The sequence below is a fragment of the Plutella xylostella genome, chromosome 25, assembly GCF_932276165.1.
Source record: "Plutella xylostella chromosome 25, ilPluXylo3.1, whole genome shotgun sequence".
NCBI lineage: Eukaryota > Metazoa > Arthropoda > Insecta > Lepidoptera > Plutellidae > Plutella > Plutella xylostella.
This window is the reverse complement of record NC_064005.1, coordinates 6,019,684-6,042,979: the sequence shown is the minus strand read 5'-3', so window position 1 is coordinate 6,042,979 and position 23,296 is coordinate 6,019,684. Positions and strand designations below refer to the sequence as shown.

Sequence of the window (23,296 nt, the reverse complement as noted above, 5' to 3'; positions counted from 1 at the left end):
ACATATGCTTGCAGTTTTGTAATCTCCGTTTTAAGCCATGCAAGTACAACCTGCGAGTCGCTGAATAAATATACATTCTTAATCTCAATCTTAAGTTGCAACGTCGCGTAGGTTTTGACTACTAATTTAGAAAGCAAAAGTGCAGCATTGAGCTCGAGTCTTGGAACAGTCATATTTTTCTTTTGCACGGGATTTATTCTGGACTTTGAACTGAGTAAATGTGTTGTTACCTTTGTCCCTGAAGCATCTATGAGTCGCAGATACAAACAGCATCCGTAGCCCGTCGTACTCGAGGCGTCAGCAAAACCAATCAGCTGTGCTGTGTGAGAGTCTGAAAAGTCTATGTTTCTAGCTAAAGTTATCGGTTGCATTTTAGCTAATCGCTCAGTATACTGAAGCCATTCTTTCTGGACATCCTGAGGAGGTGAATCATTCCAACTACAGCTTGATGACCACAGTTTTTGCATAATAGCCTTTGCTGTGACTACAATTGGGCCTACATAACCCATAGGGTCATAAATTCTACCTATGTAGCTGAGTATGGTTCTCTTTGTAATTTTTTCTGGATTAAAAGGTTCCGGAGACGAGATTATAAACTTGTCGTCATTTATATTAAGTTGTAGACCTAAAGCTTTCATGTTATAATCGTCTTTTTGAAGGTTTAAGCTTTCAAATTGTCTCTCAGTAGAGGGAACACCTGCTAATATCCTTTCATCGTTTGTAGACCATTTGTGTGTGTGAAAACTACCTAGCTTTAATAAATTGCACAATTGGTCTTTTGCTGAGAGAATTGTATTTAAATCGTTATGCGAATATATGATATCATCCACATAAGTGTTTTCTTTGATGATGGATGAAGCTAGGGGGTAATCATTTCTGTACCTAGTTGCCAGCTCATATAAACAACGTGTTGCAAGATAACTCGATGACTTCAAACCATAAGTTACTGAATCGAGTCTTATAACTTTTAGTGTCTCAGTGGGGCTTTCCCTCCAGAGAATATTCTGAAGTGATGTGTATGCGGGATCGACATTAATATTACGAAACATGCGCCTTATATCCGTTGTGAATGTGTATTTCCCTAATCGAAATAGGATAATGATATCGTACAGATCTCTTTGGACTGTAGGTCCATTAAGTTGTAAATCATTTAAAGAAATTTTCTTGTTTGTTAGCATTGATGCATCAAAAACAGTACGCACTGGCGTAGTTTTGCTGTTCTCGTTGATGACTGCTCTGTGCGGAAGAAAATATACCGCATCCTTGTTTAAATCGTACATCTCAATGTCTATATAATGACCGTGATTGAGCTGTAAATATTCGTTTATGAATTCTTTGTATTGGTTGAACAAAGTTGGGTTTGCATGTAGTTTTTTCTCTAAGTTCAAAAACCGTTTGTGTGCAAAGTGAAACGAGTCGCCAAGTGCGTCGTTTACCTCGGAAAGTGGTAACTTCAGAGGCAAAGCAACTTGGAATTTGTTATCTTCTAACATAACAGTACTCTGAAATACCTCTTCGCAAAGTTCCTGTTCTGAAGATTTCTCGCTAAAAATTTCAGGCACTTTTTCTGTGTTCCAAAATTGAGCAATCGTATCATTGAGAGGGGCTAATGTACATTTTAAGACTACCTTGTGTGACGCTGCCTGTGCTAAATGACATGGTATGTTACCTCCTACTATGTGTCCGAACTCAGTGTTAATAATACTCAAGTATCGTCGCGGTGCTGGCGCCGTGCTGTCGCTGGTTGACTCAGACTGTGGCCCCGACGCGGTGCTCGGCGGCTGGGCTGGGCTCGGAGGCTGCTCGGGAAGCTCGATCTTTATCGGCTCCGTCTGGAGCAACAGCGTCTGAAACACGACATCAGAACTGATGAGCATATTGATCTCACCTGGTTCGTAAAACTTTTCATCGGCCAAAACAACATTTTTGGGTATCTGAATGCCTGTAAGGTTAATTTTGTTTTGAGGTAGATTGCATGTAACACTTTCTACTATCTGGCAGGTAATTGTGGTCTTGTATGGCGATCTCAATGACTGAATTTCGATTGGAATGCATGCTTTGATGGTGCTCTGTTTATTTGTGATCCCAATAATATTTAAATCACTTGACTTGGGCTTTCCCCCAAGTAATTTGACTAGCTTTGAGGAAACAAATGATACCTGGGAACAGCTGTCCAGGAGTGCTCGTACATGATACTCTGTACCATCTCTGCCTATTATCTTTACTCTCGCTGTAGGGAGAAGAACATTATTTTCTGCATATCCTGACAAAGTCACTGGTGCTGGTTGATGTGCACTCGCAGGCTCTGGGAACTTATCACAGTGCAAGATAGTGTTGTGTTTATCCTTGCACAGAGAACACCTGAAGTGAAACCTACACTTGCCTTTGTGTGATCCTAAACAAATCATGCACAGCTTGTTTCTATGTATGAACTCTACCCTATCAGGTGCAGTCAATGTTAGAAACTTTTTACAGGTATATAATTTATGGTCAGTTAACTTACAGTGAGAGCATTGTGTTCCTGTCACGATGTGTGTTGCAGCCATGGGTCTGGACTTAGTTGTGGATGCCCGGTTGTCCATGCTTGTATGCTGAGCATTTTGACTGGGCTCAGTGCTTTCCAACGCAAGGGCTCTCCGCTCCAGATACTTGAGAAATTCTTCCACGGCAGGATCTGCATCTTGATTTCTTTCGAGCTGGTAAGCTCGAGCTGTGTAGCCATCTAATTTACGAGACAAAACACATAATAATATTGCATCCCAATACTTTACATTAGATTCCTGATTTTTTAATGCCGCTAACTCCTGCCTTACAGTGGCTATAAATTCCCTAAGGTTGCAGGCAGTAGATTTGGTTAACGGCTTTAGATCTAAAAGACGACCTATGTGCTCATTTATGATCCTCTGTTTGTTGTTGTATCGGTTGTTCAGTAGTTCCAATGCAACATTGTAGCTATCCCCAGTTATAGGTAGGTTTTTAATCAAGTTTAGAGGTTCCTCCTGAAGGAAGGAACGCAAATAATAAAACTTCTGTACTGTGTCTAAGGACTTATCATTATCAATCATAGATGTAAACAATGTTATGAAAGGTGTGTAGTCACCAAACTTACCATTGAAGCTACCAATGTTTATAGCAGGTAATTTCGTTCTTTGGCTGCATTGGGCTGTTGTGTTGTAAGCTGTTGGCTCTTGTAGGTTTCCAGAATTTAATGTCGTTAATGTCTGATTGAAACATGTCAAGGTTTGATAGTATGTTTCCTCCACTAGCACTATATTTTCATCGTCATTTGGATTTAAATACAACAAATCCTGATTGAGCTCTTCGTATTCACTAAAGGCCTCGGTTAACCTTTGCTTTTTGACGAGCAATTCGTCTTTGGAGCATGACGACAAGTTTTGCTTTGAAAATGTAGCCAATCTTGTTAGCGTGGCTTTAATGTAACCTCTTTTAATGTTTTTCTGTTTGACAATATCACTTGTTTCAGACATATCGACAACTGTAACTTGCACTTAAACAAAATATCTTATACTATTACAAATAACCAGGGTTAAACAGTTAAACTACTACAACAAACAACTATTTGAGCACGCGAACCAAAATTGTGTCTTTCAATAAAAAGACAAACACAATAAAAATGGCTGCTGAATGAATGAAAGGAATCTTTGAAAAAACATACAGTATTGTCTCTGGATATTTGCTGGTACGGTTGGCACACCTGACTGAGTTCCGCAGCGAATGACACGATGTGTAGCTCGCGCGCCGCTCGCTGTCTCTGTCGCACCTTCTTCAACCTTGCGTACCGCTGTCTCTTTCTGCACCGTTGCAGAAATGAACGTAGCTCTGGCGCCTCACTGCACCTTGCCGCCGAAATTAATGGCGGGAAATATGATGTTCGCTGACGATGAGGGCGTCCTTGTAGAATACTTGCGTGGCCCGCCTTGTTTTTGATGATTGCTTGAACCCGTCGTTTGCTCCGCTTACGATTGACGAGAGACTCCGAGGTGTTTTGCGTCGTCCCACGTACGAAGCAAATGGTTCAAGATGGCTGGCCTTGGCTTGTACCCAGCTTCTCCTCTGTAGATCGCAGAATGATCGTGTGGCTTTCTTCGCAACTCCACGCAAATATCAGTTGTTGCTCGTATAGGACCATGTGCGGACTTGGTTCCGCGTGTGTTTGGAGGCTGGATCGTTGCGGGAATTGCTATTTACTGAATTAAACCACAATTCTGTATTGATACACGTTCGCACGTTTATTGAGAAGAAGACCGGAAACCTAAACGTTTACAGTACTACCAATATTAGTACTTAAAATTAGTTAGTCTATGGACTTTTGTGTTGCTACATTTAATAATTGCAACAAGTTTATCGACGACGATATCGAATCCGTGTAGTCGCCGCAGATACGCAGAATGATAACCAGTTCGACAATGTACAAAAAAGCTACTACTATTTATATCCAACCGATAATTTGATAACAATAACTAAGCATTAAAAAAACAACATACCTCAGCATGCTTAGCGATAGCCTGGAAGATCATATTAACAATCTTCTGCGCCAGCGGCTCGTTCCAGCGGCACAGCGCGAAGATGAGCGACCGCGTCTGCTGCAGGTTCAGGCAGTCGCGCGTCTGCTGGTAAATGAACGGGAAACCCTGGAGAGGAAAAATAGTGATAAGACTGTATACATACATTACTAAGTCCTATTTTTGTAGGGGTGTTTAGTATACAGTATAAATGCATTCTCTTAAACATAGACGAGACTACCATGACCTTAACTGTCTGCATAAATTGCTGAGTGGTACTATGTCTGAGCCCAACTTATTGATGGAAATTAATTTCACAGTGCCCAAACATAATCACCGAAAGTGTAGGGAAACAAAAACATTTACTCCTTCTTTCTCTCGAACCCAGCTTGGTAAATTTTCCCCGATAAACCGGTTTGAAAGGTGCTACAATGAGTTAGAATCGAAATATAACTTAGATATTTATAATGACTCCCCTATTGTTTGGAAGAAGAAACTGCTGCAACCATAATTATCACCATTAATTTTCAAATAATAACTAATGTAACATAATTTTTCAAATTTGATTTAATTTTAATTTAGACATTTTTAATAATTATTATAAATCGATTTTATTTGTATATATTCTTAATTTATTTTTAATTCATTTCATTCATTTTAGCAATTTAGGTTTGTAAATATATGTATATTATAATTCTTTTGTACATGGCTTTAATATTGTATATTTTAGTTTAGATTTTGCATGTTAACAATAATTTTATTTAAATTTTAAATTACTGTTTACGTTAGTCCTATTGAATGCTGTTGCACGCCTGTAATTGGTGCATAGATAGAATAATAATACTTACCTTTAATTATGTCTTGATAATGTATGATCATATGTGCTGTTGGTGTGTCTATTTTTGTAAAATAAAAATAAAAATAAAATATACAATAAAGTGTTTATAAATAAATAAATAAGACTAAAATAAAAGGATAAAGAAGAATAAAGATTGTATATCCGCTGTTAAAAAAGGTCAATAAAACAGCGAGATCCAGCGAGATAAATTATCTCGGTAAGAAGCAGGATTTAGAGCGTAGGTGAGATAACCCCCATAAGACATAGATAGAGAGATAGAGACGAAATACGAATAATCAGCCATCAACCGTCCAATGTTGAGCAGATGTCTTTCAAGCACCTATATAAGATTGTCGATCAAGCGAGTTGCTTTTCATATAAATAAATAACCCCTATTTACCTACTCTCTTATCATCACTTTACCTTTGCGACATCTTACCTTAGCATGCAGCAGCGCTTTAGCGTCAGTCTCGTGCAAGGTCAGCTGTCCGCTGGGGTCGCGCGACCGCTCGACCAGCCCGCCCACTAGCGCCACCATCTTGTCCAGCGCTCCGGGACGCAGCTTGTCGCCCGACGTCTCTGTGGTGCCGCTGCAGCCCGCCTCTTCGGTTGGGGACTCCGCCTGGAATAGGTAGTGGTTTGAGGGATGGCCGGTAGATGGTGGTGTTTGTGGGTTGTGGTGTTGTGGTTAAATTGAAATGTTTATTGATAAGTAATCTGAGTGCAATTGAAAATTTACTAGATTCCAGATCATCCTTCAATATTCATAGTAAATGAATATTGAAGGATGATCTGGAGAAGAGGTTTCAATGTATTTATGACGTATGTAAATTACTTAAGCGCTGGAACTTTAGTCAATGTGATAAGCAAATAGCCTCATTGAACCGTAGCCGTCCTTATAATGATGACTACTGCTTGTGGTAGACAACGGCAGCCAGGCGCGAAATAAATTCGCCGCAATCTATCATTTAGGTATGCTATCAAGTAATCAATTTATTTTCTCTCAACTAATCGTAATAAATCCACAAGCACTTACCGAAGGCGTAGTCTGCCCCAAATAGAAGTTGACCATACTGGAGATGGCGTTGATCTTGAGCATGAACTTGCCCTCCTCCTCGCCCATCTTGCTGAACTCGAACAGCAGACTGAAGTACTCCGTCAGGTGGCGCAGGTGTTGCCGGGCGCCGTTCTCCATCTGGTGAGAAAAATGAGATTTGTAACTGCTACTGTCTCGCTTGCACTCGCAGGTGTTGAATGGGAAGAGAGAGAGGCGTTGTAGAGCTTGTTGCGAGATCTAATCGCACTGATTCGCAGTCTATGTGCTTACAATGTCTTATATCCTCCATCTTTTGATATCAACTGACCGTTTCACTATTTATCACTATGTGGGAATATATAATATAATACTACGATTATTGTTATGTATGTGCATTTATGTGGCATTCGAAAATGCGAGAATGAATAAGTAGTGGTTAGAATAGGGCCAAATGGTTGTCCCATTTTTTTTTCTATTGCACTAATTAAAGGTTTATGAGTTTCAGTGAAGGAATTATGATATTAGATAAATAACAGCACTCACCAATGACAGTAACATTCTTATAAACCTAGTAACACAGCTTCCTTCCGCCATCTTGCTATTATCATCATCCTCTTCCATCCCCTGTAGGTATAAGGCACAATGACTAGATCTGAAACAAAACAATTTACCACCATAAAGCCAGGGTTATAACAATTAAATCAGTTTGATTAGGGAGTTGTTTAGTGTCTTACCTCAGCCTCTGAATGACGTGCATACACAACCGTTGAAACATTTGTCTGACCATTTGGTTTGGACATTTTATTAATACCTGAAAATAACAAAAAATATTATGGTCACAGAATATACACGTCAAATAGGTAATATCCATTTAAAACGTTAGAAAATAACGAATAAAGGTACTTTTAATACAAAGAATTGCTTTCTTTTTCTAGTAACCGCATACTAGTGGTTAACATGTCCTCTGAACACGCCAATCACTACATATCAAGCCAACCTGTGGCACCATCTACAATTTTATCTTCTCCCTATTCTTTTCCACACCTTCCACTTCACATTAGTTCCTTCTACTAATCAAAGTTTTGTCTCTTTCTCCCCCCATCCTCTATCTCTCTCGCACTCACTTGCATGGGCCACCAGGTGTCGTCGGCCATGTGTCCTAGGAACCACTCGGACGCCGCCGCCGATGCGTTGAACTGTTTTGTTACTAACTCCACCCATGACACCATGGTGGGCTGGAAAGAACGGGAGACATGTTTTAAATTTCAGTGAAAAATTCGCTTGCGTTCGATGCCAATTCTTCATACAATAATTTTTTTGAACGCCGATTTAAACCAGCTCCTCAAAACGGACTCTGAAAATTTTAAATACTGTCTCATCCATTAAAAAAATGACACTGTCACTGTTCAACTTACTATCAGATGATCATCATCTCTAGTGAGGCAACTTATCCCTAAAACCCAACAAAAACTGTATCTAAACATTCAGCTTACCTTCTCTTTGGCATGTATGAATGTCTCTATGAAGAACGACGTGGAGAGGCGCGCCGCCACCTCGGTAATCTCTGGTCGTAGCGTCAGCAGCGACTGCGGCACTGAGCTGCACATCTGACCCATGAAACTGGAACAAAATGTTCACATTATTAGCTACGGTTACAGTTCTACCACTAGTGTTGTCCCAATATACAGTCAAACTATGACTGCGTCGTTTCGCCTCGCACTTATTTATATTGATAGCGCTACGCACTAGCTTTTACGTGTCTGCAGCTGTCAGCTGTCCGTAACAAAACACCATACTAGATTTAACAACCGCACTCTATTTGCTAATGCACGGTAAAAGTGTCCACAAACACATACATGCAAACGGTAGATATGTAAACCGACGCTACATTTGACTCACGTGAAATACGCATGCTGGAATATGTTCTTGTCGTGCAGGAACTGCATGTTGTCGTCCCAGATCCACTTGAGTAGGTCCGGCGGTAGTTTGACAGAGGGCGCCACGTCCGACGGACGACGTTCTACAGAGGAGCAGGGGCTCGAGTCACCCGCTGTTGAGGACTGTGGAGGGGATAAGTGTACATACTCAGAAGTAAATAAAATATGTAATCTAGGGCCCGACAGGCACATCTTACGTTTGAAAGGTTTAGAATAAACTGAACTAAACTACATATTAATACTTATTTTAAATTTTAAATTAATCTGAATAATTGATTAGAGCAATAGAAAATCATTATAAAAACGACTTATAAGAAGAATAAATATTCTCCACTTATTCTCATCGACAGTTCCGCGACGAGCATCAAAGCTTCATAGATGTCAGCTTGACACTGATAGTTCATTAATGCATTCGAGTCACCTGCGCCTCCTCGGACTGTCCGCAGTCGGATCCGCGCTGGCGAGGCGGGCTGGGAAATCTATCCTAACTCTGTGTTATACCTTTAGCTAGGCCTTATTTGGGCTTGCATCGTCGTGTGTTTGGTGTATGTATTATAGGTAATTATTGGTGTTACCTGCGCCTCCTCGGACTGTCCGCAGTCGGAGCCGCGCTGCCCGCGCGGGGGGCTGAGCTCGTAGAACAGCATGTACGCGCTGTTCGTCTTCTCGAACGAGAAGTCCATGAACTTGTCCGTCACCGAGTCGTACGTTTTACTCTGCGGAAGAAAATTTTGGGTAATAAAAAATGGTAAAATAAACAATACAAAAAGCATGGCTTTTTGGAACCTCAAAAAGCCAACAGCAGCTACAACATAAAATTCACAACTTACCGTCATCACCCCACCGAAGCATCCTGCTGCTAAGTGCGCCATCTCTTGAACCAAATGTCGTTAAATTCGCCCTGTCGAATGGCTACTGCATAATTAAACTCTACAATATAGAGTCCACAACTCACCGTCCTCTCTCCTCCAAAGCATCGTTGAATAAAAGCCAGCGGTCGTGCACCTTACTACCCACATCACAGAGTCCGCAAATACCTCGTGTTCGTGACTAAGGTCACCAAAGCAGGGCCAGCTGAAAACCAGGGCTGTGGCCTTATTGTCCACAGCACATGCTGAGCTGGTGCCTTTTTGACGCTCTAGATAGCAATCTTACTTTGTTTTATTTTATATGTATTTTGTTATTGTTTTGTATTTTTAGTTTTTTCTCTGTTTTTGTTGTCTGTGTGTCAAATATTTTTTCTTTTTTTCAACTCACCGTCATCTCTCCACCAAAGCATTCTGCAGCTATATGCGCTGGGTCAAACGGCTTGACCTCAGCGTCGTTGAACAGCAGCCAGCGGTCGTGCGGCTCGTGTTCTCGGTCCCGTATGAACGAGTAGTAGTGGCCGCCGTCTGCCGTGCCCGTGTGGACTGTCACGCCGATTAGCTCGTATCTGGAGGGGAGAAGGCCGGTTTTAGAACTGACACATGTTAGGGACATGTAAAAGGCCTTTTACTGCTCATTCTATTGTTAATCCATAAAATTGTGCTGTACGTTTTCCTAAAGTAAATAAATTAATAAATGGCTGACTTAAAATAAGCCTCATCGATTGACTAAGATTGATCTTATCAGACTACCGCGAACATTAAAAAAAAATCTTCTTGGCGATTCAGTAAGGAACAGAACAGTTTTTTGCGTTGAAAGGACCTTGAAATGAATCTACACTAGGAATCGGAAACTTGACTTACTCATAGTGTTCGTCAAACTCTGGGTTGTCTTCGACCTCGGCGGGCGGACTGCTCTCATCTTCCTTCTTTAATTCAGATTTCCTTTTCTCTTCTGCACGAAAACATTTGTTATACATCAGTAATGATATTTAGTAATTTAAAACATATAAAATGGTACGGATTCAACATGTAAGGGAGTTCAAACGTAGCGCGGCATCTATGGCAAATATGGATATCACCATAACTCAGACAGTGCTGAGCGCAAGTCGCCTTAGAAATTAGTCAAATATTATACGTCGTTATTTAAACTTGTTTATACACTACGGTTATATAATGACACATTCATAATAACTCACCCTGGTACTGCGCCGGCATGAGGTGCTTCTCGACGTAACCGGACATGTCGAGGCGCATCGGGAACGAGAAGTGCGTGTTCACCTTCTCCTTCAGCATGGTCAGCATGTTGAACGTGTAGCGCATCGTGTTGAAGCACAGGATGCGGGGGAGCTTCTTGAAGCACGCCCTGTGAAGAAAACGTCGTAAGTGTCGTCGGGGATTGCTCTGTTTGTTGAGTATAAATGCGCTGGCGATCGACATTTTGAGTATTCTTGCACTAAACAGTGGCGGTCTCCACTGCGATGAGGAGTTGTTTTATATAAAAAACAAAAGAAACCGACTCTACGACAGGCATCCCCGCCACCACGGGTCGGCTGTTGGGGTCGATTGTAACTGATATTCCAGTGGTTGAATATTTTTTATGAAGCTATTTGAAATTGTCGAACGCCGATTAACATATAAAATGCTCATCCGATTAAAATTCGGGCTTAACAGTCGACTTCGATGTGGGAACAGAAGGTAATGCAGCGAGGGCGCTAAAAGACCTCTCACTGACCGTTTCTCGGCGCGCACTTTGTTGGAGCACTGCGAGCAGGTGTAGCAGTTGTCGCCCTCCAGCGTGTCCTTGACCGTGACCTCGTCCAGGCTCTGGTGCAGGTTCCTCATGTCCGCCACCTGGCACCGCACCGTGCACTACTAGAGACCTGGTCGCTAAGGACCACGACGACACTATCTATGGAGCCTTCTCTATATAGTGTAAGTTTCACCCCCGTACTTGACCAAGATGAGGACCTATGTGTGTTATGCCACTCGGTTTTTAGTATTGAGGAAATGTAGGATAGCCGTTGCGAAGACGCTAGTATTAAAAAACAAAAGAAAACAGCCCTGCGATGCGCATTCTCTACGGCTATCCGCAGCGACGGCGCCAAAAAGACCTCTTACTGACCGTTTCTCTAGACCTTTTTCTAGTAAACTATCTATAGAGCCTTATCCTAAAGGGCTGATTACTGTTCTACTCACGTAACTTGACCAAAGCGAGCACACATTTTTAAATTACTGCCCTGAGAATGACAGCTTCAGGCTGTTAATTTGGCCGGAATTCTAATTAGTTCACGAGTATAATAGCGCTGACGATCGTCATTTCAACACAGCGAGGGCGCTAATAGACCTCTCACTGACCGTTTCTCGGCGCGCACTTTGTTGGAGCACTGCGAGCAGGTGTAGCAGTTGTCGCCCTCCAGCGTGTCCTTGACCGTGACCTCGTCCAGGCTCTGGTGCAGGTTCCTCATGTCCGCCACCTGGCACCGCACCGTGTAGAACTCTTCTAGGGTGCGAGATACGTGCGGGCAGTCCTAAGGGAGAAAGGGCAGCTGTTATTATAGAGTGTTATAAATATTTGAGTCTGTAGTGAAATGGGTAAATATTGTAACGTGTTGTCGTAAATATTGCATTGACCTGTCTTGGAAATGTTCAGTGGAAAATGTCAGCCTCTATATGGGGGTGAAGCGCGCATTTAGACACCAAAAACAGTATCAAAACTATGGGTTTCCAAAGTTAATTTTATTACCAACAATTTCTTCCGGCTTTTCGCTGGCAATGTGGGCGCACCTATCGGAAACTATCATAAAACTTTACAGATCACAGAAAAACATAATAATATACAATTCTCATATAACTTACCAGCGACACGACATTATTACTCAGCACTCCACAGAACAGCTGTTTGATCAGCTTCTTGAGCTCCGGAGTCATCTCCTCGAGCTTGGAGACCAGATCTATGAAGAACTCGGCCATGTCCTTCTGCTCCCCCGTGTTCAGCGGCTGGTGGTCCATCTGGTAGACCTTGCAGAAGCTGCGAGGGTTGTAGGCCTTACGCTCGCTTTCCTGGTGGAGTGATAGTGTGTGGTTATTGAGATTGTTTAAGTTGTTACTAGATGGCGCTGGTGTCAAAGAAATCACATAGGGACGGTAGTGAAGGTAGTTATATCGAAAAACTTATGGCTAGTGGTGTAAACTGGTTCTCGAAGAGAAGCCTTTTACGCGCTGGACCAAAGACCTACACTAGTAATGACTGGATGAGGAAGGCCGATGACAAGAGTATTCTAGCGCTCCTTGAGAAAATCCTTTATACAGCTGTGGACGGGCTGTAGAGCGGTGTAAAAATGGTGATGACGATGCTGAAGTCCACTAAACATGCCCTACTGACCATAAGGTACGCGAACATGTTCTGCATCTGGTCGAGCGTGGCGGCGTGCTTGCTATGAGCGGGGTCGGCGCGCAGGACGGCGGCGCGTGCGCTGGGCATCATGAACAGATGCTGCATACACGCCGCCATGTAGCAGGTGGCTCCGAGGTTGGTGAGCCCCACGTAGCCGCAGGGGGAGCGAGACTCCTCGGCAGGCCAGTAGTCCCAGGGGTATGGGGACTGTGGACCTGTGGGAGAATTATGTGACATTTAGTTAGCGAAGATATCAATTCGATACAGGATTGACCCTGCTTATTATGGTCCATACGCTGATCATACATTATTGATTTTATAAAAATCACAATAAACTAGTAATAGCACTAGTTCCACCAGTAAATGAAAGGCCACCTGTCTGATATAATAAATTAACTAACATCTGCAAGTATCAGGGGCGCAGTAACCTGCTACTACAGTGTAGTAGTTACGGCTACGGATTGAAGTGGTCCATGAGCTTGTTATACGTGTTTATGTTTTCTGTCTGCCAAAACTCACTAAGATCTGCAAAGTACCAGGAGCCCAAAAACTTGCAGGATATAAACTAACCCGGCTTGTGATGATTCATGATTAGTGGTGGGAAAAACGGCTACATTTTGATAACACGCTACAGACGCTATGTTACACATTTATAGCAGGTTATTTAATCCGCTACGTTATAACGATATTGAAGCACAAAAAAAATTATTAAAAAAACAATGAACTTTCCTTCATACTTTACAGGCTTAGGACTGTCTATAATGGCACATCACTGTTACCATAATGGCACATCACTGTTTCTCTTCATTTTTATGAATTATTGTCAAACGTTCTATAATTGCAATAACGATTTACACAAAACACTTTAAAACCACAAAGTAATATCCTTTCAAAGTTTCATCCACTTACGAAAACACACGTAAAGTAAAGATAGGTAAATTGTCCAGTCAAAGTTCAATCACACACAATCACAAAACATTTAAAATACGAAATTGTCCTCAGAACCAAATTGTCCGTTAGAAAATACCTATTTACACTTACACAAACACTATTTATTTACAATTTTACACTAAACCTAAATAAACACTATACCTATTTTAATACGTTACTATTTAAACTATTTATTATTATGTATATTTACAGCACGCAAATGCAACAAAACAAACAACGCGATCGTAATTCGTAACATTGCGCGAGGGACAATTAGCATAGCGGCCACCCGTGGCCGTTGCCAAATCGCTACTGCGGAGCTAATTTCAGCAGATAGCGGAGCGCTATTGCGTAGTGAAGCTTGCAGCTTCGCAGCGTCTCGCTCTCTCACACGCGAGTCGCGCGACGTTGCACCGTTGAGAGAGCGAGACGCTACAAAGCAGTGTGAATATCGCCTGCGCGGTTATCGCGCGCCACGTCTCGCGGCCTCGCGGCTCCGCAAAATAGCAAGCTTTTTCTAGCAGTAGCGTCGTGGCAACGGCCGCGGGCAGACGCTGTCCAATTTTGCGAGCTAAGATCGCGAGGGCGCGTCGCGTTATAACTATAGCAGCATTTGCGCGTTTATAAAGCGAATGCTATTCGTTGCGAGCAAATCACTTGCTATGTTTTTAGCTATATGTTATATTAACCTCCACTATTCATGATGAGCTTGTGATGCAGCACCATGTAGTTATCGACCGCTCCCCTCTCTAACTTCACCAGTAGATCATATCCAACCTGTCTGATATACTTCACTAAGAACTCCAGTACCAGGATTGCAGAAACCTGCACCTAGTTACTACTACAACTCACCCGGCTTGTGATGGTCCATGAGCTTGTGATGCAACACCATGTAGTTGTCCGGGGCTCCTCTTACTAACTCCACTAGCAGATCATATGCCGCCTGTCTGATATACTTCACTAAGATCTGCAGTACCAGGATCGCAAAAACCTGCAGCTAGTAACTACTACAACTGACCCAGCTTATGATGGTCCATGAGCTTGTTATACGTTTAGGTTTCCTGTCTGCCATCATTCACTAAGATCTGCAAAGTACGTAGTAGGAGTAAGTAGTAGGTGCCTAGAAATTTGTAGGCGGCAGTTAACTTACCCGGCTTGTGATGGTCCATGAGCTTGTGATGCAGCACCATGTAGTTATCAGGCGCTCCTCTCACTAGCTCTACTAGTAGATCGTAGGCCGCCGCGCGAGACTTCTGGGACTTGCACTTGGGCAGGTTACGCTTGTCAGGGTTCGGCACGTCGAACAGGAAACCGAATACCTGATGATAGGAACACAATTATTGAAGTGGGAACAAGCAATTGAAAAATTCTGGTTAAAATAAGACAGATTTTTTAGATTCCCTTTTTTCAGACTCTCATAATTATTTATTTATTTATTTGATACTTTATTGCACAATTATAGTGATTATCAGAGAACTAGTCTCCACTTGACAAAGATCTCTTCCAAATAACAAAGGTGGCCAACTAGATTAGACTCAAGATCGACTGTTGACGATGTAAAAATTATCTACAAAGTTTGTTCAGCTTGTAAACACACAGGAAACAATGAAATTGTTAAAATAATTGTTTGCTACAACCGACTGAACTAAGGACCGGTTACCAACTGCCCTGGCACAACAACATGGTGAACATCAATTAATCTCACCATATGTATAGTCTGCACCCCCAGATGGCTGGTCTTGAACCTGAGCGGATGCTTCAGCAGGTGCGTGAGTAGACTCAGTTGCCCGTAGAGCCCGTCGTCCGGCGCGCTGCCCTCCGCTCGCTTCTCTATGATCTCTCGCTTCTCTAGGGAGCAGCGGATCTGCTCGCATAGCTCGTTGAGGTCGGGGGCGCCACTGTCTTCGGATGTTGCGCCTTCTGTTGGAGTGGAATAGAAAAACAAGATTTGGTTAATTTTAAAAATAGAAGTCAGAGAAATTATGGACACACCCACTGCTGCGTAAAGGCCTAAAATTTCTATACAAAACCATGTCCTCTACTTTTATTGTTATCTTCACACCTATATACACTTTTAAGGACATAGCAGAGCTTAACGCTACTATCATTTTAGTGGCCACTATAGACGGCCGGGCGGTCTAATTGCTTAAAACAATCTACAATAACCGTAAGCCACTACAATAAATTCGATTAGTGGCCACTTTGGACGGCCAGGCGGCCTTATTGCTTAATTCAATCTACAATAAACCTAAGCCACTACAATAAATCATATATAAAGTTGTCAAAACACTAACTCGTAAAGAAGTAACTTAGCTTTAGACACAACATACCTTTAAAGAAGTCTTCAGGCAGGCCGTCAATAAGCCGGCAGACGAGCCAGAAGTAGTCGCGGCACGCCGGCCCGTACGGCTCCTTGCCCTCTTCCGTGTGGTGATGGACCACCTGAAGTAAACGATATGGGAGTTACAAATCTATGTTAGCATATTTTACACTGCCTAGTCACAGCTACAACCAACGACGGTGAGACACATAACTCTAAATAGATCTTATTATAATCAAATATAGGACCACAGCTCTGCTGTTGTGGTGAACCAAAAAATAAGCCAAGGTAATCCCATTAAATCACTTTAAATGATACATAGCAAATAGACACTTGTAATTTATTATATCCCCTCGCTGCTACACACCCAAATCCATAACGCCACATATTACACTAACACCTCATGGTACTCATCCCTCGCAGCCACACACGCAAATCCACAACATCACACACTACACACTCACCTCGTGGTGCGGCCTCATGTCGGCGGCGCGCGGCAGGTGCTCCAGTAGCAGCTACACACGCAAATCCATAACCTCATACACTACACTCACCCCTTCACACTCATCCACAAATCCACATTATCACATATTACACTCTCACCTCACGGTACTCATCCCTCACATAAACACACTCAAATCCACAACGTCACACACTACACTCACCTCGTGGTGCGGCCTCATGTCGGCGGCGCGCGGCAGGTGCTCCAGTAGCAGCTACACACGCAAATCCATAACCTCATACACTACACTCACCCCTTCACACTCAGATCCACAAATCCACATTATCACATATTACACTCTCACCTCACGGTACTCATCCCTCACATCCACACACTCAAATCCACAACGTCACACACTACACTCACCTCGTGGTGCGGCCTCATGTCGGCGGCGCGCGGCAGGTGCTCCAGCAGCAGCTGCAGCAGCGGCGCCAGCACGGCCACCTGCCGCCCCGCGCACAGCCGGTAGAGGGCGCTGCCGGCCTCGCGACGCACCTGCGTATGAGATTGAACGTTAATACATGTAGGGCATTGTAGGGTAATACACTATTACTTAGTAACATTAATTTGAGACTGCATAGTCTACAAGTCGCTCAGCGTGCTATGGAGAGAGCTTGGGGTTTCTCTGATGGATCGTATCAGAAATGAGGTTATCCGTCAGATGTCTAAGGTTACCGTAATATCGGTCAAAATAATTATGACGATGAAGAGGCTACATACATAAATAACCATGTGGATAAGCGAACCTTGAAGGCATTGCCATTGCATTGCGAAGTACTCCATTATGCCTTATGTATTTCTTGATTTTTCTACCAACATAGCGCGTGTTGAAAACCACCAGAGCTGGACTAGCTCTTGTCACTAGTTTTCAGTCGCTGACTACCGGACGTATACACGGTATACTTGATACATCACTAGGGGAGGCACCTCTCATTCACTCGTGCTTCTTTGCTGCGAGATAATGTAATACAAAAGAGCACTCACAGCAGGATCAGCGTCGTCCAGCAGCAGCCGGGGGGCGGCGCAGCGCAGACTCCACGCCAGCGCCGCCGCGTCGCCGCCGCCGCACGCCCACCACACGCACATGCGCATCGCGTGTTGCACCACAGTGCGGGTACTAACACCATCACAGTACGCATATCACAGGATTCGATACTACACAAACATATGGAACTAACAAATTTGCCTTAAGCTGCGTACAGACAGGCCAAACGAACGTGTTTCGTTGACCATCGTTGCTGCAATCTGACCGGTATTATGTATGATAAATATCCATCGTTGGGCGTTCGTTGGGCGTTTGTTGGGTTGGTCTGTACGCAGCTTTACATTTTGACAGTGACAGTTGATGGTACTGTTCTTTTGTTATGTAGTATCGAATCCTATGATAATAGAATACAATAGATCACTCACAGCAGGATCAGCGTCGTCCAACAGCAGCCGGGGGGCGGCGCGGCGCAGGCTCCACGCCAGCGCCGCCGCGTCGCCGCCGCCGCGCGCCCACCACACGCACATGCGCATCGCGTGTTGCACCACCTGAAGGGGGGGAAATTTGCTTTATTACATTGCGATTGAGATAAATTTTGTGTGGACGAACGCTACTACTAACTGACAGACGTATGACAGGCTACTAAATACGTTAAACGTTTGGTGAAATTCCGCCTAACATATGGAAATAACAAATGTCACTTTGGAACTAACTTTGCCTTACATTTTGTCAGTGACAGTTGACGATACGCAACGTTAACGGAGGTTCGAAACTTGTGCTCGCGACTCTGAATGGTAGGGAACACCAGTATAATATTTCTAAATACAGCACGCGATTTTGCGCATACATTATTTCCTGATTAAAGACATAAAAAATATACTGTAGGTATGTGTTATTTACCTGAGCACGTCCCCAAAAGCCGGTTTTGTAGGTGGTTGGATCTTTAGGCGTCGCGGCCTCACACAGTATCGATATCAGTCTTTCAGTTGTGTCCTCCACGCTCATCAACGATAGTAAGGACTGAAATAAAATCATTATATCAAATTTTGGTCAGAGCTAAATTAAAAATGAAGATATATTAAAAAATCATCATGAAACAACTAGCCCGTCAAGCGCCAGAAATATTGTTGTAATATTTATATTTTTAGCTCATAAATGATATTACATGCAACACCAACATCCTCTTCAACAACACTCTTATTAGTTTTTCCATATCCAGCCAGTTACTTAGCCAAATAAACAACAATAACCACTTTTTTAACTCTAAACCGTAACTAACCGGGTGTAGTTTGGGAGTCTGCGCGGGGTCTGAAGAGGGCAACGTGCCGATGCGACACAGCAACTGCAGTAATAACGCGAGGCAGTCCTGCCGCCACTCGCTGTCGTCACTGCGTTGTAACACTCCTATAAAAAAGTATAAAGTTAAAAAAAAATGTTTTTTTTACATTCAAATGAAAGTGTTTTTAAACGACTAGAGATTTTTTCTGATACATACCTAAGAATACTAAAAAGATACAACGAAGTTCAAAAATAAAACTATACAATATTGGATAAAATCAATACAAACAAAATACTACTCACCCGACATCATAATATCATAGAGCGTCCTCAATCCTCCCTTCTTTATAAACAGCTCATTCCAGTTCTCCACGGATTTCTCTTCTTCATTCTTCTCGACGCTTCCAGAAGCTTCCTTCGCCATGTTCGGGCTTGTCCCAGTGGAACTCAGTTTGTCAACAATGTGGAGTGAATACATAAGTTTCTGGGGACTCGTCGGGTCGAGTAGTTCAGGCAGTTTGCTTTCCGATGGGTTTTGGAACGCTTCTAGTAAGGTTGGGTTTAGCGGGACGGCTTGCAGGATGTCCCACACGCGGCGAGACAGCAGTTGCGCTTTCATGTGGGCCACGGATTCCTGTAAAAATGTTATACGTTAGTATCTTGTTATTAGTACCAGGACACTTAATGCTCATCAGCCAATAATCATTGCATGTAGGCCACAATAGAAGGCATTATTTATTTATACTTTTATTGCACAATTTACAAAAGTATACCTACAATCAAGGTGGACTTAATGCTTTCTCTACCAGTCAACCTGCAGGAGGTTCAGGAGCAGAAAGTAGTAGTAGTAGTATTATCTGCATCAACTCGGACCACGCGCCTACTGACACCCGTGTGTCTATAGCGAGTGTACTGCAGACAACATACCCCGTTCCCGGCGGGCTCCTTCATCTGGCCCAGCGCCTGCATGAGCGTGAACAGCTGGTGGAAGTAGCCGGGCTCCAGCAGCAGCAGCGTGGGCAGGCGGGCGCGGGCAGGTGCCGCGTCCCACTCGGACCACGCGCCGCCGCCGCGACCGCACACGCCGACGGAGACGAAGACTAGCTGTTGGGTGGAGAAGGTTTTAGGTTATGTTTGGTTTTATCACCCGATAGAGCTCACGTTATCACGTTCACGTGTTACACATTATGACATTTTTTTAGGAAATTCAATGACAATATTATTAAATTCATTCGATGATTTATAGTCAGTATGAGATAAGCTACAGATAAGTTTATAAAAACACTGAATTAGAGGCAAAAAATCTGCAAATATTTAGGTTGTAAGAATTTGCAATGTTTTACCTGATTGTCCTTGAAGCCCATGTCGTATAAAGTCCGTTCGTCATAATCGATGGTCAATTCTTGTCCCTGTGTGATCATCCGCAGTGGACCATCAGTTGATAACGTCGTCACTCCCTCTTCTCCTTGAATCTGTAACAAAATATCCTTCATAACAACATGATAAAGAGCGTGGGTGAATGAGATGTTGGGTATTAGTGGCCGAGCCCTTGAGATGTGCTAAATAATAATGTCTTGGAGGGCCCATTCATTGTGTGTGCGAGTTACCCCCTGCCTTTTTATCCATGTGTGAAACATATAGGTCAGGCAGGGGCTGTAGCCTCAAGCGACACTAACCACTAAACACGCGGATACAAGGTTAACAAATGTAAACCCTTACCTGTTTCTCCCACCACACATGCACGTGTGCTCTCAGATGCGCCACCAGATCGCTCTGGTGCAGAGCTATCACAGCACGGGGGCCGGCCCCAGCTGGCTGTAATGTCAGACGAATGGTGCCGGCCGCCCCGGGGACTCCGGCCCAGCCGCCGCTCTCGGCCAGCGCCCAGCGACGCAGGTGGTAGGCGTAGCTGCGGGGAGAAGGATTAGTGAACAAGCTATAGATGTGTAGATAACCTAGATAAACATTATTACGATTTAAATTTGAGAGGGCTTTTATAAAAAAAAACTGCTGCATTGACATTGTTAAATCTATCTTGCAACAAGATAAAAACCTGCAACATAAAACATCGTCGCTTTTTTAGGTCTGGGTCAATAAAAAAAACAGAAATGGCTGTTCCAATGGTCTTCAGAAAATATGGGATCTTCAATAGCAAATGTCTTCATTTCCTGACTTATTTTTTATCGATACGATTTTTTACTTACAAACTAACAATAAATCCATCAAACCGGTCAGCTAAAGATGAAACATACCGTCGTTTGAACGTGTCCAAATGCGTCTTGAGCAGCAGCAGCGCCCTCTGTATGCACTGCAGCGCCGCCTCCTCGGTCATGTGTTCGTAAATATTCTTCTTTTCCTCCTTCTTCTCCCCCGCCCCCTTGCCTTCCCCTTCTGGAAGTTTCTTCGAAGTGGACGCTTCGCCGTCGTCCTGGTTCTTTGAGATGAGTCTTTCTGCCGCCGATGACAGGTGGAACATGCATTTGGAGACGAAATCGTCTTCTTGTTGAAGCTGCTGGCCCATGTAGTAGCTGTTTAAATACTGGATGGCGCCCATTGAGACATCTGAAATGAAAAGTGAGCGTTAGAATTTTTTATACAAGGTACATAATTATATCTGTAAACGTGTGCTTTGGCACCTAGCAACCATCCTTTAAATGTTTAAGTGTAGCTAAGACAACTCTTGATAAACTCAAATATTAAAAAAGCATAATGCATTTAAATCGAGTCAACCCGCAGAAGATACGGATGAACTTCGATACTTTCGATCCTTTCAAGATACAGCATAATCATAATTACCTGTGCTATTAGCCCTTAGAGCGATCTTCCACAGGTGGTCCATGGCGGCGGCGTGTGGAGGCGCGGCGTCCCGCCCGTCGCCCGCGCCTAGCGCCATGCGAGCCAAGTTGCACAGCTGTTGGTATAGGCTGAGGCCCATTATGCTCATCGTCTGTGGGGGGAAAATATGTTTGGTATAGTAATAAAACACAGTACATTTCAATAAAAACGTGTAACACGATATAGTTGGTAGATAATATCACATTAAAATTTAGAAAACTTCGTGAATAAGTACCAAGTATCTATAAATTAATTTCATTAACGCAAAAAAGAGCTTCTAGATTCTAGATACTAGTCCTTTGATGCTATTTGTTCTATATTTAAATTGGAATCAGCACGTAAAACTTTTGTATTTTTTCTTTTTGAAAAGAATACATACAGATAACAGATCGCATTGAATTGTAAAGTAAAATTATTCTGTAATTATCACTCTTCCCCCTACGCCCTGGGGGTCTGGTTCAACAACCACATAAGACAGTCACCTCAGGCTCCCTAGTGGGCATCTTGTCCTGGTACAGGAAGCGGTGCGCGTCGGCGCCCAGCGCGTGCTGCTCGGCGCTCTTGCTGTGAGACAGCAGCCACGAGTAGAGGCAGTCCGCGCACTCCGGCCCGCTGCGGACTACGAGGCAGTCCCAGAGCGTCTCCACTTGCTCCACTGTAAGGCTGGAGGGAGAAAGATTGTAAAGTATGGGGAAAAGTCAGGTTGGAACAGGTGTATAAAGTATGTGGAGATGGAAGGACGATCGCATCAAAAACATGTACCAGAGGGTTTCCACATGCCCTACTGTGCTGGAAGGAAAAAGAGTGTAAAATAGATAGGTCTGATAGCAGTTGGATGAGGAAGGCCGGCGACCGAATGCTGTGCTTTTGGGAACTAGCACACATAAACACAATGCGACATCGCGTCGTTCCACTCTCTCGCTCTCTCTCATTGAACACTTGCGAGTAGAGAGGAGGTATTTCCACGACGAGACATCGTATCGTGTTTATGTGTTCGAGCAGTGAATGATCAAGGGCTGATATTATCCATTGACGGTGTCCAAGTTTTCCCTGACACAGCACTCGTGTCGTTATTGATACTATCTACTATTACCCATGAACTACAGAAATGAATTAGTATTACTAATTCAAGGAGTCTGTTCTTAAAGAAATCCTTACCGGAAGTTATGCGGCGACCCGACCGGCGAGAATATCGCCGTCAGGAAGTGAAGGCGCACAGTCAACTCCGTAATATGCGCGTAGTGCGCCGCGTCCCCGGGAGGCACCTTCTGCGCGGTGAAGTGGCGCAGGTCCTCGAAGAACAGACGCATCATGCCGCGCTCTCGCTCCGCCCACATCACCACCTGGGTGGGAGGGAGATGGGTATATAGATTACGGGTGTAAGTCGTAAAAGAGAATGTATAAGTTGACCAAAATAGTGGACGATGATTAGTAAGCGGTCTAGCGCACGCCTATGCGTATGCAGTTATGAAGTCGCACGGGCTTGGCACTTGAAAGTTACATAATGTTTGTATTCGAACACAGAACTGTCGAATGAAAATTTACGTTTGCTTACCTGATGCATATCCATGCCTCGTAATTGTTGAAACGACGAAAACAACTTCGGTAAAAGTCGAAGAGATACCGCCACAGACCTGGAAACAAAACATTATATGAAGCTTAGACTTAAATACCTATAACATGACTTTATGTGCAGTTTATTTTTGACCCTATTAAAAAATATGGTGTCAGGAGGCAAACGAAAGAGAATTGTGGAGCAAACATGAAGGCCCAGCTTATTTTCTCTAACGTGGTGGAACACGTAAAGGGCTCTAAAAAATAAAACCTGTGGCAAACAATTACTGACAAC

At 43.3% G+C, this 23,296-nt stretch overlaps 1 protein-coding gene across 1 annotated transcript in view; it reads right to left on the bottom strand.

Annotated features, from left to right (window-relative positions):
* The window catches only part of LOC105380450 (ubiquitin carboxyl-terminal hydrolase puf), a 43,835-nt gene that overhangs the window by 14,720 nt on the left and 5,819 nt on the right, over positions 1-23,296 (bottom strand). The window contains exons 14-44 of the mRNA XM_048630404.1: positions 23,003-23,081; positions 22,606-22,790; positions 21,930-22,110; positions 21,409-21,559; positions 20,865-21,174; positions 20,332-20,521; positions 19,956-20,084; positions 19,540-19,716; positions 18,916-19,246; positions 18,614-18,738; positions 18,235-18,354; positions 17,760-17,882; positions 16,716-16,844; positions 15,858-15,969; positions 15,233-15,447; positions 14,678-14,846; positions 12,586-12,812; positions 12,060-12,263; positions 11,559-11,731; positions 10,400-10,566; positions 10,065-10,155; positions 9,592-9,769; positions 8,910-9,050; positions 8,297-8,457; positions 7,891-8,017; positions 7,522-7,632; positions 7,132-7,208; positions 6,941-7,049; positions 6,398-6,556; positions 5,801-5,983; positions 4,506-4,652 (exon numbers count right to left, since the gene is read on the bottom strand). Of these exons, the coding sequence (XP_048486361.1) occupies positions 4,506-4,652; positions 5,801-5,983; positions 6,398-6,556; positions 6,941-7,049; positions 7,132-7,208; positions 7,522-7,632; positions 7,891-8,017; positions 8,297-8,457; positions 8,910-9,050; positions 9,592-9,769; positions 10,065-10,155; positions 10,400-10,566; positions 11,559-11,731; positions 12,060-12,263; positions 12,586-12,812; positions 14,678-14,846; positions 15,233-15,447; positions 15,858-15,969; positions 16,716-16,844; positions 17,760-17,882; positions 18,235-18,354; positions 18,614-18,738; positions 18,916-19,246; positions 19,540-19,716; positions 19,956-20,084; positions 20,332-20,521; positions 20,865-21,174; positions 21,409-21,559; positions 21,930-22,110; positions 22,606-22,790; positions 23,003-23,081 (4,981 nt within the window). The remainder of the gene's footprint in view (positions 1-4,505; positions 4,653-5,800; positions 5,984-6,397; positions 6,557-6,940; positions 7,050-7,131; positions 7,209-7,521; positions 7,633-7,890; positions 8,018-8,296; positions 8,458-8,909; positions 9,051-9,591; positions 9,770-10,064; positions 10,156-10,399; positions 10,567-11,558; positions 11,732-12,059; positions 12,264-12,585; positions 12,813-14,677; positions 14,847-15,232; positions 15,448-15,857; positions 15,970-16,715; positions 16,845-17,759; positions 17,883-18,234; positions 18,355-18,613; positions 18,739-18,915; positions 19,247-19,539; positions 19,717-19,955; positions 20,085-20,331; positions 20,522-20,864; positions 21,175-21,408; positions 21,560-21,929; positions 22,111-22,605; positions 22,791-23,002; positions 23,082-23,296) is intronic.